The 11,614-nt window shown below is 39.6% G+C and overlaps 3 protein-coding genes across 7 annotated transcripts; 2 read left to right on the forward strand and 1 right to left on the reverse strand.

Moving 5' to 3' along the window:
* Positions 1–858: 858 nt before the first annotated feature.
* On the forward strand, positions 859–4,644 carry LOC119555057 (fibrinogen C domain-containing protein 1). 2 transcript variants are annotated; one of them, XM_037866256.1, is made up of 5 exons: positions 859–1,173; positions 2,134–2,264; positions 2,839–3,050; positions 3,167–3,350; positions 3,710–4,644. In XM_037866256.1, the coding sequence occupies exons 1-5, from the start codon at positions 1,003–1,005 to the stop codon at positions 4,476–4,478; spliced, it is 1,467 nt and encodes a 488-aa protein (XP_037722184.1). In that variant the 5' UTR covers positions 859–1,002; the 3' UTR covers positions 4,479–4,644. The 2 variants fall into 2 exon arrangements, with proteins under 2 accessions (XP_037722184.1, XP_037722185.1); XM_037866257.1 differs by having other exon boundaries at positions 861–1,173; positions 2,839–2,972.
* A 121-nt stretch (positions 4,645–4,765) lies between these two features.
* Positions 4,766–6,215, forward strand: LOC119553355 (lipase member H). Of its 3 annotated transcripts, none has more exons than XR_005219763.1 (4): positions 4,766–5,014; positions 5,156–5,616; positions 5,676–5,868; positions 5,975–6,215. XR_005219763.1 is itself a non-coding variant. In XM_037863697.1 (4 exons), the coding sequence occupies exons 1-4, from the start codon at positions 4,786–4,788 to the stop codon at positions 6,045–6,047; spliced, it is 960 nt and encodes a 319-aa protein (XP_037719625.1). In that variant the 5' UTR covers positions 4,766–4,785; the 3' UTR covers positions 6,048–6,215. The 3 variants fall into 3 exon arrangements, 2 of the variants coding, with proteins under 2 accessions (XP_037719625.1, XP_037719626.1); XM_037863697.1 differs by having other exon boundaries at positions 5,156–5,620; XM_037863698.1 differs by having other exon boundaries at positions 5,156–5,599.
* A 4,469-nt stretch (positions 6,216–10,684) lies between these two features.
* LOC119554316 lies at positions 10,685–11,308 on the reverse strand. 2 transcript variants are annotated; one of them, XM_037865177.1, is made up of 3 exons: positions 11,143–11,308; positions 11,008–11,078; positions 10,685–10,958 (listed from the first exon to the last, which is right to left on the reverse strand). In XM_037865177.1, exons 1-3 carry the CDS (start codon positions 11,237–11,239, stop codon positions 10,743–10,745), a joined length of 384 nt encoding a protein of 127 aa, XP_037721105.1. In that variant the 5' UTR covers positions 11,240–11,308; the 3' UTR covers positions 10,685–10,742. The 2 variants fall into 2 exon arrangements, with proteins under 2 accessions (XP_037721105.1, XP_037721106.1); XM_037865178.1 differs by having other exon boundaries at positions 10,691–10,958; positions 11,008–11,075; positions 11,143–11,304.
* Between the last annotated feature and the right edge of the window lie 306 nt (positions 11,309–11,614).

The following is an 11,614-nucleotide window of genomic DNA, read 5'->3' on the forward strand; positions in this document are numbered from 1 at the left end:
GCTTCAGCTTCAGTTGCATTCAGTTATTTAGCAATTAACATCGACGACTTAAGACGAGAAGCTCCTGAATAGAAGGTTTACTACCAGTAAAAAATTTTACGCATTTTGAAGTAATCTACAGAATTGCATAAAGTTTTAGATATGGCGACTAGAAGTTCTTGAAAACCCTCCGATAATAAACAGAAACTTTTTCTCTTGTCAAATCTTTTCAACACCTTTTGTACAAACTTAATTTGCATACAATATTTATATTATATAATATAGTAAAATCTGATAATTAATTCCTAACGCCAATAACTAATATAATTATGTAGTTGCTAATAGTAGGTAGGGCTCATATTCAAGTTAGTAGTTTGTTGTGTACTTAGTGCTGGTCTTTAATAGCATTAAATTTTAATAGAAGTGATGCTAAACGAGGTAATTATAATTCTTAATAATGAAATATTACCATACCTGATGCAAGAGTTAATCTTGTCTTAACTGATTAGCATTAAAATGATACCAGAACTAAAGAGTAAGGTTGAGCTCAAGACTAGTAGTTCTTAGTGGTGAATTCATCCCCATTTGTTTTTGCATAGTCAATTAATAATTCTCAGCTCGTGTTTATAGTTCTCTACAAGCCGAGTTGCGAATCGTTTTGGCATGATCGGCGTGTTAAGCAGTTGCCCGAATGATTGACAACCCAAAAAGGCCAAAACACCGGGGGGATTTTACCTAGTCTTCGAGACAGATGTATAAACAAAGGCGATTCCTCTATAAAAAACGAGCACTCTTCGAGCATCTCATGAAAAAGCTCTTCAGCCAGAAAAGCTTCTCCACTCGAAGAGCTGCGATTATCGAATGGATCTTGAAATACACTCAGTTTCTTCGCGAATTTCAACCGGATCGGACGTATAGGTCTCAAGTTTTACACAGATCTTGCATGAAAATTAGGATAGGTGTCAAATTGTCGTATGATTTTCAGTGGTTTGTTTGTTTGGAGCGAAGCGTAAACAAAGTGACATGATGAGGCCCCAATTAGTGGCGATGGCCATCGTCATGGTGATGGCGGTGATCTGCGGCTTTGGCTCAGGTTCTGTGGTAGAAGCTCCCGCATTAACTGAGGGCCCACCGCCCCCACCTCATAACCGTCGACTCAACCAAACACGGTCGCGCATGCCCAACAACTTCCGAGTGCGTTACAGTGATACAAAATATGGCAGACGATCGAAGGACTAATTACCATTAGAGTTTTCAAAGCGAAAGAAAAAACAAATACGAAAAAACATAAAAAATAACAAAGGTCATCAAAATTAATGATTGAAATTTCAAGATCATTTCGAATGCAAAACGAATAAAAAAATAATTACCAATTTCATTTTGAGATGTTTGTTTATTATTTACCAAGTGATTAATAAATGTCAAGAGATAGATCAATATTTAAAGCTGGAAAATACAAAAATTAGCTATAAACAGAAAAACAAACAACCAAAAGATGAAAACCATAAGGTAGAATGCATTTGAAATACACAACACGAATACAAAAATAATTTCAAATTTAATTCAGAAATGTTTGTTATTTATTTAAACAAAATACCAAAGATTAATGCGGAAAAAGATGAAAGAAAAAAGGCGATAAATAACCAATGTTTAAAACGACAAAATATAATGCATTTGAAAAACAGCAATAAGATAATATTTTATACATAATTCAGAATTATTTGTTTGTTTGTTTATTATTAACCAAGTAATAAATAAAAGTCTAAAGAACTAGCAAAATTAAATGCTGAAAATGATGAAAGAAAAAAAGCTATAAATAACCAATGTTAGAAACGACAAAATAGACTGCATTTGAAATACACAAGTCCGAAAGCTTCGCACAAGTGTTTGTTGAAGTGGCCTACAAAACATCAAAAATGGGTAGAAAAATTTAAAATAAATGATACCTTTGTTCGAAATGCAAAAACCCATTTAGCATAATGAGATGGATGCTCTTTCGATCGTCTACTGTAATGTGAATTTCAAGCTTGGTGACTCGTCGCCCGACTTTGGGCCATCAGGTTTCGTTTTGGCTTGGCCAGAACAAGTTCAATGCGCTGGCCTCGTGTTTGCCTTTAATGTTTCGTCTCCCCGTTTTGTTTCGCCAATCTCCAGAGTTATACGAGCCCCACGAGTCCTCCGAAATGCGACTACCGGGATATGATGACCAATCTGCACGATCGCGTTGGGATCTTGGTGACCTTGGACGAGGACCAGCGCCATCGCCTGGAAGTGATCGATCAGAAGTGAGTGGAACCGGTTTAGCATAGACAGATCATAAGAAATATTTTCGGCAGAAACCGGTAAAACAAAACAGCGTCTGGCAAATTCTTTTAGGAAATTTTTTCTGTGACACTGCTATTTTTTGGCAAAAGAATTCAGTGTGCAATTATGCTCAAACAGCCCGTCTTTTAAATATGTTTCTTGGAATGATGCAATCGTTGAGCACCATCTGCTAATCTTTTTTGGGTCAAATATATTGTTATGGGTTCGCAGAAATTCCCTGCTGATTTTCACACGCATCCGCAGAGTGTTTATACATTGCTTCTCATCGTTCTGATTGTTTAGTTAATATATCACTTTCTTTGTTGCTTCCAATCGCTAATTTTTGTTAGATCGTCTGCGAATAAAAAATCTGCAAATGGCAAATTCACTTTGTATAAGGCACAGAGCAAAAAAATATAAAAAGAAATCTCGTAGAGCTTTATCAGCTACTGGACCCAAGAGAATCGTTTAATTGGGGCATTCTTGTAGAAAACAAAGCTCGCTGATTATTTCTTATTTATTGAGTATATATATAAATATATATTATTTTGGCAGATTGGATCAACTGGTGGCAAGCAGCTCAGCGAAAATGGAATCTATGAAGGCCCAGCAACTGGACTTCAAGCAGCGATTAGACAGTTTTGAGCACATTCAGCGGCTTTCGAGGAATACTTTGGATGAGCTTAAAGGTGAAACCGATAAAGTTTTCGGTTCCCGGCCTGTTAGAGAGCTAAAACACAAGCTAATCAATCGCTTAAAGATGAACGGTAAACTAGTATCAATTTAGATGTTGATGTTGTGTTTTTGTCTCTCTGGTTGTTTAAATATCTTATAAATTATATGTTATAATCATAGTTTTTAATAGTATAAAATATTTCAACAGATTTATCTCGGACTGCTCGCGATGTTCCGCAGGATCAGCATCCCGAATCGGGAAGTCGTGTATTTAATGAATCTGATTTGAGTCTGTCGGATCGTCTGGATGCCTTGGCCACTCTTTTGACCTCCACTGCACTCCAGGTCAGATCGACACAGATTGAAGTAAACAGTCTTGGAAGGGTTATCAAGTAAGTAACAATATTTTTTTAAAGTAATGAACGCAAAATTTATGGGTTATTGTTTCTTTTTCGTTTGTTATCAAGAACGCTTTTAATCTAAGAATAGCATAACATTCAAGATAAAGAAATAAGTAAATATAACAAAATAATTTCCAAAGAACTCTGTTAAGTGAAGAGCGAAAAAAAAATGTAGGCAACTTTTCTCCCCTTTTGTTCTTTATTTACTTAGAAAGTCTAAATGGATTGTTTTATCAAGAATAAGAATAATTTAACCCAATAATAAAATGTAATCTAACCTTAAATGGAATCCTACTGCATATTATAATATTAATTAGTTAATTAAAAATAATATAATGTTTATCTTTTAGGCGCCAAACTCGTTTGCTTCAGGGAAAAAATATAAAATCGAATGGATCACCGTCGCCAATCTTCTACGGACCAGCCGGAATAGATGGTCCTAAACCTGACCAGGATTTGCCCCACAGCTGCAAGTACCACCTCCTGAGCAACCAGGGAATCGTGAAGCTCCAACTCTCCCCCGATTCGGAGTCCTTCTATGTGGCCTGTGATGATGACTGGACGGTTATTTTGAGTCGCACCTCCGATGATGTGAGCTTCGAACGCGGCTGGCTGGACTATAGAGATGGCTTTGGCAACCTGGCCGGGGATTTCTTTATTGGCCTAAACAAACTGCATGCCCTGACCGCATCGTCTTTGCATGAACTGCGGATCGTGTTGGTGGACTTTATGGGCAACGAGGCGTATGCGGAATACTCCGTCTTTGCCATCGGCAGCGAAAGGGAGTTGTATCCCCTGAGTGTGTTGGGCCAGTTCCAGGATAGCGTGGAACCCTCGGCGGGGGATTCCCTGTCCTATCATGCTGGGGCCAGGTTCAGCACTGTGGATCAAGATAATGACAACTGCCTCGACTGCAACTGCGCCCTGAAGCACAAGGGAGCTGGATGGTTTAATAATTGCGCAACCAGCAATTTGTTCGGTCAGTATATCACCCGAAGCCAAGGTCAAGCATTGGAAACTGGCATGTGGTGGGACACCTTCGCGGGACAGAATTCCCTGAAGAAGGTCCGCTGGATGATACGTCCCGTTGCCGACTTCTCAGATGACACCAGGCGATAGGATGTCGTCCATCTATATCCAACTGCCATCTCCGAAATCAGGGATTACCCACAATCGCTTGCTTGCATTTTAACCCTAGCTTTAGCTTTAAATCTCTACGTGCGTGTGTGTTTAATATTTATGGAAAATTACTTAATATCTAGTTAATACAGTAATGTTACGAGTACCCACCTGGAAGTACGTCATCTCTGGGAGATTTCCACTAATCGATCGATTAGTAGAACGCATGCCATTTTTGGGGTATAAATAGGTGGGGTTTGGATGGGAACTCCAGTTATTCCATAGGTACAAGTTGCTTTCTTTAGACATGGCCAAGACCAGCTTTTGTCTGGTGCCGATCATCTGCCAATTTCTGGGATTACATGCCGCCCTGCTGGACTCTTTGTTGAATCAGAGCAATATTTACTATCTAAAAGCGTCTAGTGATGTCCCATTGGAGAATGTGGATCAGCTGGAATCGGTGGAGTCGGTCAAGCTGATTGTACACGGTTATCTGGGATCTCGCACCCACAACTCTATTATGCCTCTCAGAAATGGTGAGACTTTGGAGAGGAATTACTGAAAACAATCGAAAGTGGTGATGAAATCTAAAATTCTGAAAGTGATAGTGTTCAGTTTAAGTTCACTATTGAACGGTTGATTTTCTCACATTCATAATAACCCCCAAAATCCCTTAGCTTACACTGCCCAAGGATATGAGAATGTTCTAGTGGCTGACTGGGGTCCAGTGGCCAATTTGGATTATCCAACCTCGCGTTTGGCTGTGAAGAAAGTGGCTCGAGTTCTGGCGAAATTGTTGGAGGAATTCCTACAGCGACATGGCATATCCCTAGATGGAGTCCATGTCATAGGTCACAGCTTGGGGGCTCACATCGCAGGACGAATTGGACGTCATTTCAATGGAACTTTGGGCAGAGTTACAGGTCTGGATCCGGCTCTTCCGCTTTTCTCGAGTCGATCGGATGACAGTTTGCACTCGAATGCCGCCCAATTTGTGGATGTTATTCACACGGATTATCCTCTGTTTGGGGATATACGACCTCGAGGAACTGCGGACTTTTATCCGAATTTCGGGCTGGCTCCTCAACCAGGATGCGAAAATGTGGATGTTGTTGCAGCCAGTAAGCTACTTCACGAGGCTTGTATGATTTTCTATTTATTTGGTGTTTTTATGATTTTTTTATTTATAATTATTAGATAGTTGCAGTCACAACAGAGCCGTTATGTTTTACGCTGAATCAATTGGAATGCCCAACAGTTTTCCAGCAATACCTTGCAGCTTAAGGGCCATTAAAAGTCGACACGTTGAGGATTGCTTGAGGGAAAAATCTGAAGCTAATAATACAGAAAAACCAGATAATGTTTTTATGGGCGAAAATGTTAGTCGCAGGTTAGTGAACAAATGTCCAATATTTACATTTATATTTTCAAATCAAGGCGCCATTCATTCTTCATTTTTTTTCTGGCAACGCTGAATACTTTTTTATCTTTTTTAGCGCCACCTTGTATTATTACTTGGCAACTAATGGAGCGCCACCTTACGGCCAGGGCAGGAACTCACGGCTTTAGTATTACTTCTGCCTTTCAAAAATAGATGGCGCCAGCTGGCCCTCTAGGTGTGAAGGTATCGTTATTTTTTACACAGTCTGGCAATATTGTTGGGGAAACCCCCTTCCAAACGAATTTCAAATAATTTAGAACTTCAAGATATCATTCAATAAAAAAGTAGACGTCTAAGTGCTTGTAACTGTTTTATTCAAAAGCAGATACATTTACGATTCATTAAAAAATTACACTCGGCCTCGCCGTCACATCAATTTTTGCCTAGTAAAATGTAGTCAATTTTCGCCGCCCCTTCCACAAACACCCATTTTTTATTTCACTAAATTCCTGCTCAATCAGCAAATGAATTTCAATTTGCCGCGACCATCGTCTTATTAGAACCTGCAATCAAAAGATCCGCAAGCGCATCGGTTCATAAATCACATTCATTTTATGAATGAAGAGAACAAACAGACCCCCCTCTTCGAGATTCTTCAAGATCCCTGGATGCGGATAACTACAGAGCCGGGGGTTATTTATGGGCCAATAACTTTACAACTAAACGCTCATCTACATTTAATGGCGATAATTTTTGACGCAATTCGAGAAGCAGACACGTCGGCGGTCTTGGCCCCTTGGATCCCAACTGGCCACAAGAAGAAGAGTTGGCCTACAAACAAGAGGCAGCAACCGCAGAAGATAACGCAAAACACTTGACACCTCGGCCTCGGTGGTGCGGTGGTTCGGTGGATTGGTGGTGCTTGTGCCCCGCTTTTGTTTCCTTTGCGTCGGCATCGGGCAAGTACACTGAGAAGAAAACTGGCAGGCAAAAAAGTATATTATAAAATATTAAGATTTCAAATAGGTCCCAAGATTTAATTTTCGCTTTTTGTTGATTCAAGCCCCTTAAAAATGAAAAATGAGAATTATTTAAATTTTTTACATACCCAAAAGTGATATTTTAAGTTTCAGGCATTTTATTTAATATGTATAAGACAGCACATGAAAAAAATTGTGATTGGTTAAATGTACCAATGCGGATAGTTATGTAATTATAAAAAATAGTTTACTTCTACAAAGGCATTAGTATGTATTTTCTTGTTGCTTGTTTCCTATTTTCCTATTTAAAACTACTATAAAACATTTATTTTCTAGCTGTGAGTTTAACTACTGCTACTGAAAGATACTCAACAAAAAACTTTTATTGCCAAAACTTACCATGGCGGATAGGTTTGTAACTATAACAAATATTTTACTGTACAATAGTAAACAAAAAGTCCATTGCAAGAATAAATATTATATTTTTTTTAGAGCTGTAGAATTTTCTCTCAGTGTTCGGAATGCGTGAGGTAAGTTTTAAGACAAGTATATAGAAGGAGAGGCCAATAAAAAGAGCACCAATGAAGAGAAGTAAACAAAGGCAGCGATCGTAAATTCCCGGTGAAAAGGCAAAAGCCACTAAAAGGAGGAGGAATGCTGTAAATTTGGGGATTTCAAGATGGCAACAGCTGCCTGTCGATCGGATATCCACCGAGTCCCCGGGAAAAAGGTGGGTGGCACAGGTGTAGCAGGTGGTTCGGGTGGATCAAGTGGTTCAGTGGTTCGGTGGCGATCACCCTTCAATCGATCGATCAAAGATCACCGGGGAATCTAGCTTTGTATCCACTCCATAAATCGATTTCAGGCTTCATTAGCCGCCCTGCACAGGAAACTGCCCCATTTTGTGCCGAGCTTTTCCTTTGTTTTTCCCCAGCTTTTCCATAGTGAAAATCCAGCAAGTTAGCCGCTCTATTGATGCTCGGTCAACCAGCGAGTTTCTGTTTTCCGTTTCTGTTTGCTGAATGTTTTTCCTTTGTTTACCGAGTGCCGCGCGCCAAAGTCTCGACTATTTTTTGTATTTTTTTATTTGGGTTTTTGCTCTTCTCATATGCGTTCTCAATATTTCCATCATTTCCCTTGACGCGTTTTCCCCATTTCCACGGCAGTCCGCTTTTTGTTCTGCCACCACCTTCCTTCCCTGAAATTTGTGTCATGCGTTGGCTTTTCCTGTCCGCCACTCGTTTTGCTTTTCCTCTGGCTTTAATTTCTGTTTGCTGGGAAAGTAAAACAAAGCGAGAGTTGTTGACTTTTGATTCTGGCGATGTCTGAATGGTTGGATGGTTCGAGGGGTGGGGGTTGCCCAGGGTTAAAGGGGGCTAAAGAGGGGTCAAAGGGGCTGCGAGGGGTCTTGAGAGGGTTCGTGCCAATGACCAATGTTCTGCTCTAATTCAAATTTGAGGCGAGCTTGAGTTTCTTTACCAAAGATAAGCTCCATTGATATGGGAAATACCGATGGCGTATAGATTATTAACAGTCAGAAATAATATTTCATTAATGGACAAAATTCAAGAGGTATTTGATGGATTCCGAAAGGACAAACCAACAGCCAAATCCTGAAAATGCAAAAAGAGCATAATTTCTAAAAATCAGTGCAGTAAGAATATAATATCAATATAATGTAGCTATTAAAATAACTTACTACTTTCAAAAATATTACTAAGTTTTGTTGTTTTAACTCTAATGGTTTGGTAATTTTCTTACGTACTCAACGCTGCTTAAATGTTTTTTTACATTTGATCATTTATTGTTTTGACCAACTAAATAACTAACTTTTTAAATAAAATAAAAGTAAAAATCAATCAAATTCTGAGGCCAGTTCTTCGTCCTTTTTATTTTCTGCTCTTACTGGCTAACCCCCGCTGTCGTATTTTAACTTATATAATTCCTCACATGTTTTGACACATTTCTTAATGGCACCCCACACACGCACACTCGCCGCAAAAGATACAGGTAAAAAAGGAAAAATGGAACCCAAAGGCAGACAAAATGAACAAATGCAAACACAAAGCCGAGGAGACAAGAAGAGAAATGATATTGTAATTGGCAATCGTTGTTGTGCATAAATCACATGCATAAATTTCCGACCTGAAGGCATATTCTACAAAGGCGAAGGACCCCTCTCCTCTAACCTGACACCCCCTACAGCCCCCTGCACGTCGTTAGTTGAACGCGAATGTTGTTTTCCAATTGGAAAATTTTTCATTAACTAATTGAACATTTTATGGCAGACAGGGGAGGGAAAGCGTGGCAAGGACTTGCAAGGAGTCGCGGAGAGGGGGCCACAATGGCGCCAATATTGAATGGCAAACAGAAAGGAAAACCCCAGCCCTGCAGCCCCCACTTTCCCATTTCTCCATTTCTCCACCTTTCCACCTCTCAAAAAACAGGCCATGGCAAGACAATGAACGGACAATGTTAGACAGCCAGGACACGAAAGGACGATGGCCCAAATGGGCAAACAAACACAGGCACACTCACACACAGAGGAACATCTAGCTGACATCCTGTGGGTGTCCTGAATGTGTCTGTGTGTGTTTTCTGTATCTGTGTGAGGCCACAATAATTTACGAGCACACGCTTCGCTTCCGTTTTGCAGATGCTCTTTGACTTTCGGGGAGTATTTGGATAGTTGTAGGTTTTGGTACCACTAAGGGTATTCTCCAGTTGGTACAAATGTTTAATTTAAGTAATAAATATTCAAAATATTGTAATTGAAAAAGATCTCAATAAGCTTGTGGTTGTGAACTGCAGAGAGATAATAAACTGCGATGATCTCGAATACATTATCCGTTTCATTTCGTTCTTTTTGAATCTAAATTAAACATATCCAAGGTTCTTTACAAAATTGTCACAAATAAAAAATTTTAAAAAACCTACCCATATTTTGTATCTTTAATAAGTTTTCAAGGTTTTTAAAGTACAGTTTCATTTTCTCCATATAAATAATTTATAGAGTTTACGCACTTGCTTTTATGAATATTCAAATACCGATTTATTGTTTATTTTTTTCGCCATATAACAAATTCGATGTGCTTTAATGGCGCCAATTTATTGAACTGCAATAAAAATTTGAATATTTTTTAGATATTTATGGTTCATATTTATTAGCTTGACACCTTGACTTATTACATTTGCGTAAGTAAAAATTATAGAAAATTTTCCACAAACTATTGTCAGACGTCACAAGGTATTCCCCTGGTTCATCATTATGGCGGGGAGGTTTTATTCTCCTTTTAGTATACAAATAAAGTTGGAAATTTGCATAACTGTCTGGTCTGGTTTTGGACTGGGTGTCTTCTTCGGGGCTCTCTTTTCCCTTACCCTCCATAGAACCTCCCTTTCCATTATCCTGGCGGATATTAAACATTAGCGCGTGCTGGACACATCCTCGTCCACCCGACGACTCCTGCCACCAAAAATAATTAAGGTGAAAATTGCTGTCGACACGCAAACCCCCAAACGAAATGGTGGCAAAGGTAAAGAGCCAAACTGAGGCAGAAACCAAAACAGAAAATACCTTTTTTTTCATCGGTCGGCATTTGGGAGACTCTGAGAAATGACCAGAAAAGAGCAGCTGATAAACCGGACGATTGGAGATGACTAATGAAACCTATTAGCCCTGTGACAGATGAGTTGAAGTCGCTGGGAGCTGTGACCGCGATGATGGATAAGCTCATTAAAGACAAAGGCCCGGGGATCATTGCCGATCATTCGGTAGCGGCTCCCTCTGTGCTGACCCCTGGATTAATTGAAATCCCCGGTGGTCAGCCCCTTAGAAGAAATCAAAGTGATAAGCTCGCTTTTGACATTTTCTTTATCAGTCTAGTGGAGTCGTCGAATCAATCAAGTCAGCGCACTGAGTCCATTCACGGCCTCTGTGGGCACTCGGAAATTCCACTGGCGCTTCAAGGGCTTCGGAATGCGCTGGTTCAGGAAGAAACTCCGGCCATGATCGACGGGCTTCAGCCTCCGCACATAGCCCTCTGGCAGATCATCCACATGGCAACTGATCTGCAGATACTCCTCGGATTCGTCGACCATCAGTTTCTCTATGGTGCACTTTTGGGGGGATTAGTGAAGCCATAAAACCTCTCAGAAACCCACTTACACTATCTGCCAGATGAACCAAGTCGTCTTGGATCTCCTGGATCTCTTGGCTGTACGATGCCAGAATGGCTGCTTGGAAAAGGGAATACCAATGGAATATACTTTATATTTAATATTAATAACTTAAAAAACTTACGCTCCTTATGTTTTATAAAGTTATCTGCTAGCCGGAGCGCTAGGAAAGATACCGCGATGAAAAGCAATATAAGGCAACGCCGTGAATTTGGACTCATTTTGGAATTTTGTAACTAGGAGACTGAAGAGAAATGTGTTGTGTATGAAATGAATATAAGGTAGCACTAAAATCCAGGCCTGTTTTATTAAAATAATATACAATTCGTGAAATCGTGTTCTTGGCTGAGACGGAAGATGTGGCTGCCTTTCTTCAGAAAACCACTCTTATCATTTTTTGGAGCCCCCATCAAAATCAAGCCATAAAGCAAGTTTAGGGCGAATTGGCGCTAACTAAACTTTTCCGATTGCCCATAAAAATCAACAGAAAATCGTTTGATGAAGAGCATTATAAACGAAAACGAATAGATAAGGCTTTTTATAACCGCTAAGCAACAAAAAAGATAAACAAATATATGAGAAACGCAGCCTTATAT

The sequence above is a fragment of the Drosophila subpulchrella genome, chromosome 3L, assembly GCF_014743375.2.
Source record: "Drosophila subpulchrella strain 33 F10 #4 breed RU33 chromosome 3L, RU_Dsub_v1.1 Primary Assembly, whole genome shotgun sequence".
Taxonomy (NCBI): domain Eukaryota; kingdom Metazoa; phylum Arthropoda; class Insecta; order Diptera; family Drosophilidae; genus Drosophila; species Drosophila subpulchrella.

Coding starts and splice junctions, on each gene's coding strand:
- LOC119555057 (XM_037866256.1), top strand. CDS start 1,003: ATGATGAGGCCCCAATTAGTGGCGATGGCCATCGTCATGGTGATGGCG. Junction 1,174..2,133: donor GCATGCCCAACAACTTCCGA/GTGCGTTACAGT, acceptor GCCAATCTCCAG/AGTTATACGAGCCCCACGAG. Junction 3,051..3,166: donor CAATCGCTTAAAGATGAACG/GTAAACTAGTAT, acceptor ATATTTCAACAG/ATTTATCTCGGACTGCTCGC.
- LOC119554316 (XM_037865177.1), bottom strand. CDS start 11,239: ATGAGTCCAAATTCACGGCGTTGCCTTATATTGCTTTTCATCGCGGTA. Junction 11,079..11,142: donor CTTTATAAAACATAAGGAGC/GTAAGTTTTTTA, acceptor CCCTTTTCCAAG/CAGCCATTCTGGCATCGTAC. Junction 10,959..11,007: donor TGGTTCATCTGGCAGATAGT/GTAAGTGGGTTT, acceptor TCCCCCCAAAAG/TGCACCATAGAGAAACTGAT.
- LOC119553355 (XM_037863697.1), top strand. CDS start 4,786: ATGGCCAAGACCAGCTTTTGTCTGGTGCCGATCATCTGCCAATTTCTG. Junction 5,015..5,155: donor TATTATGCCTCTCAGAAATG/GTGAGACTTTGG, acceptor AAAATCCCTTAG/CTTACACTGCCCAAGGATAT. Junction 5,621..5,675: donor TAAGCTACTTCACGAGGCTT/GTATGATTTTCT, acceptor TATAATTATTAG/ATAGTTGCAGTCACAACAGA.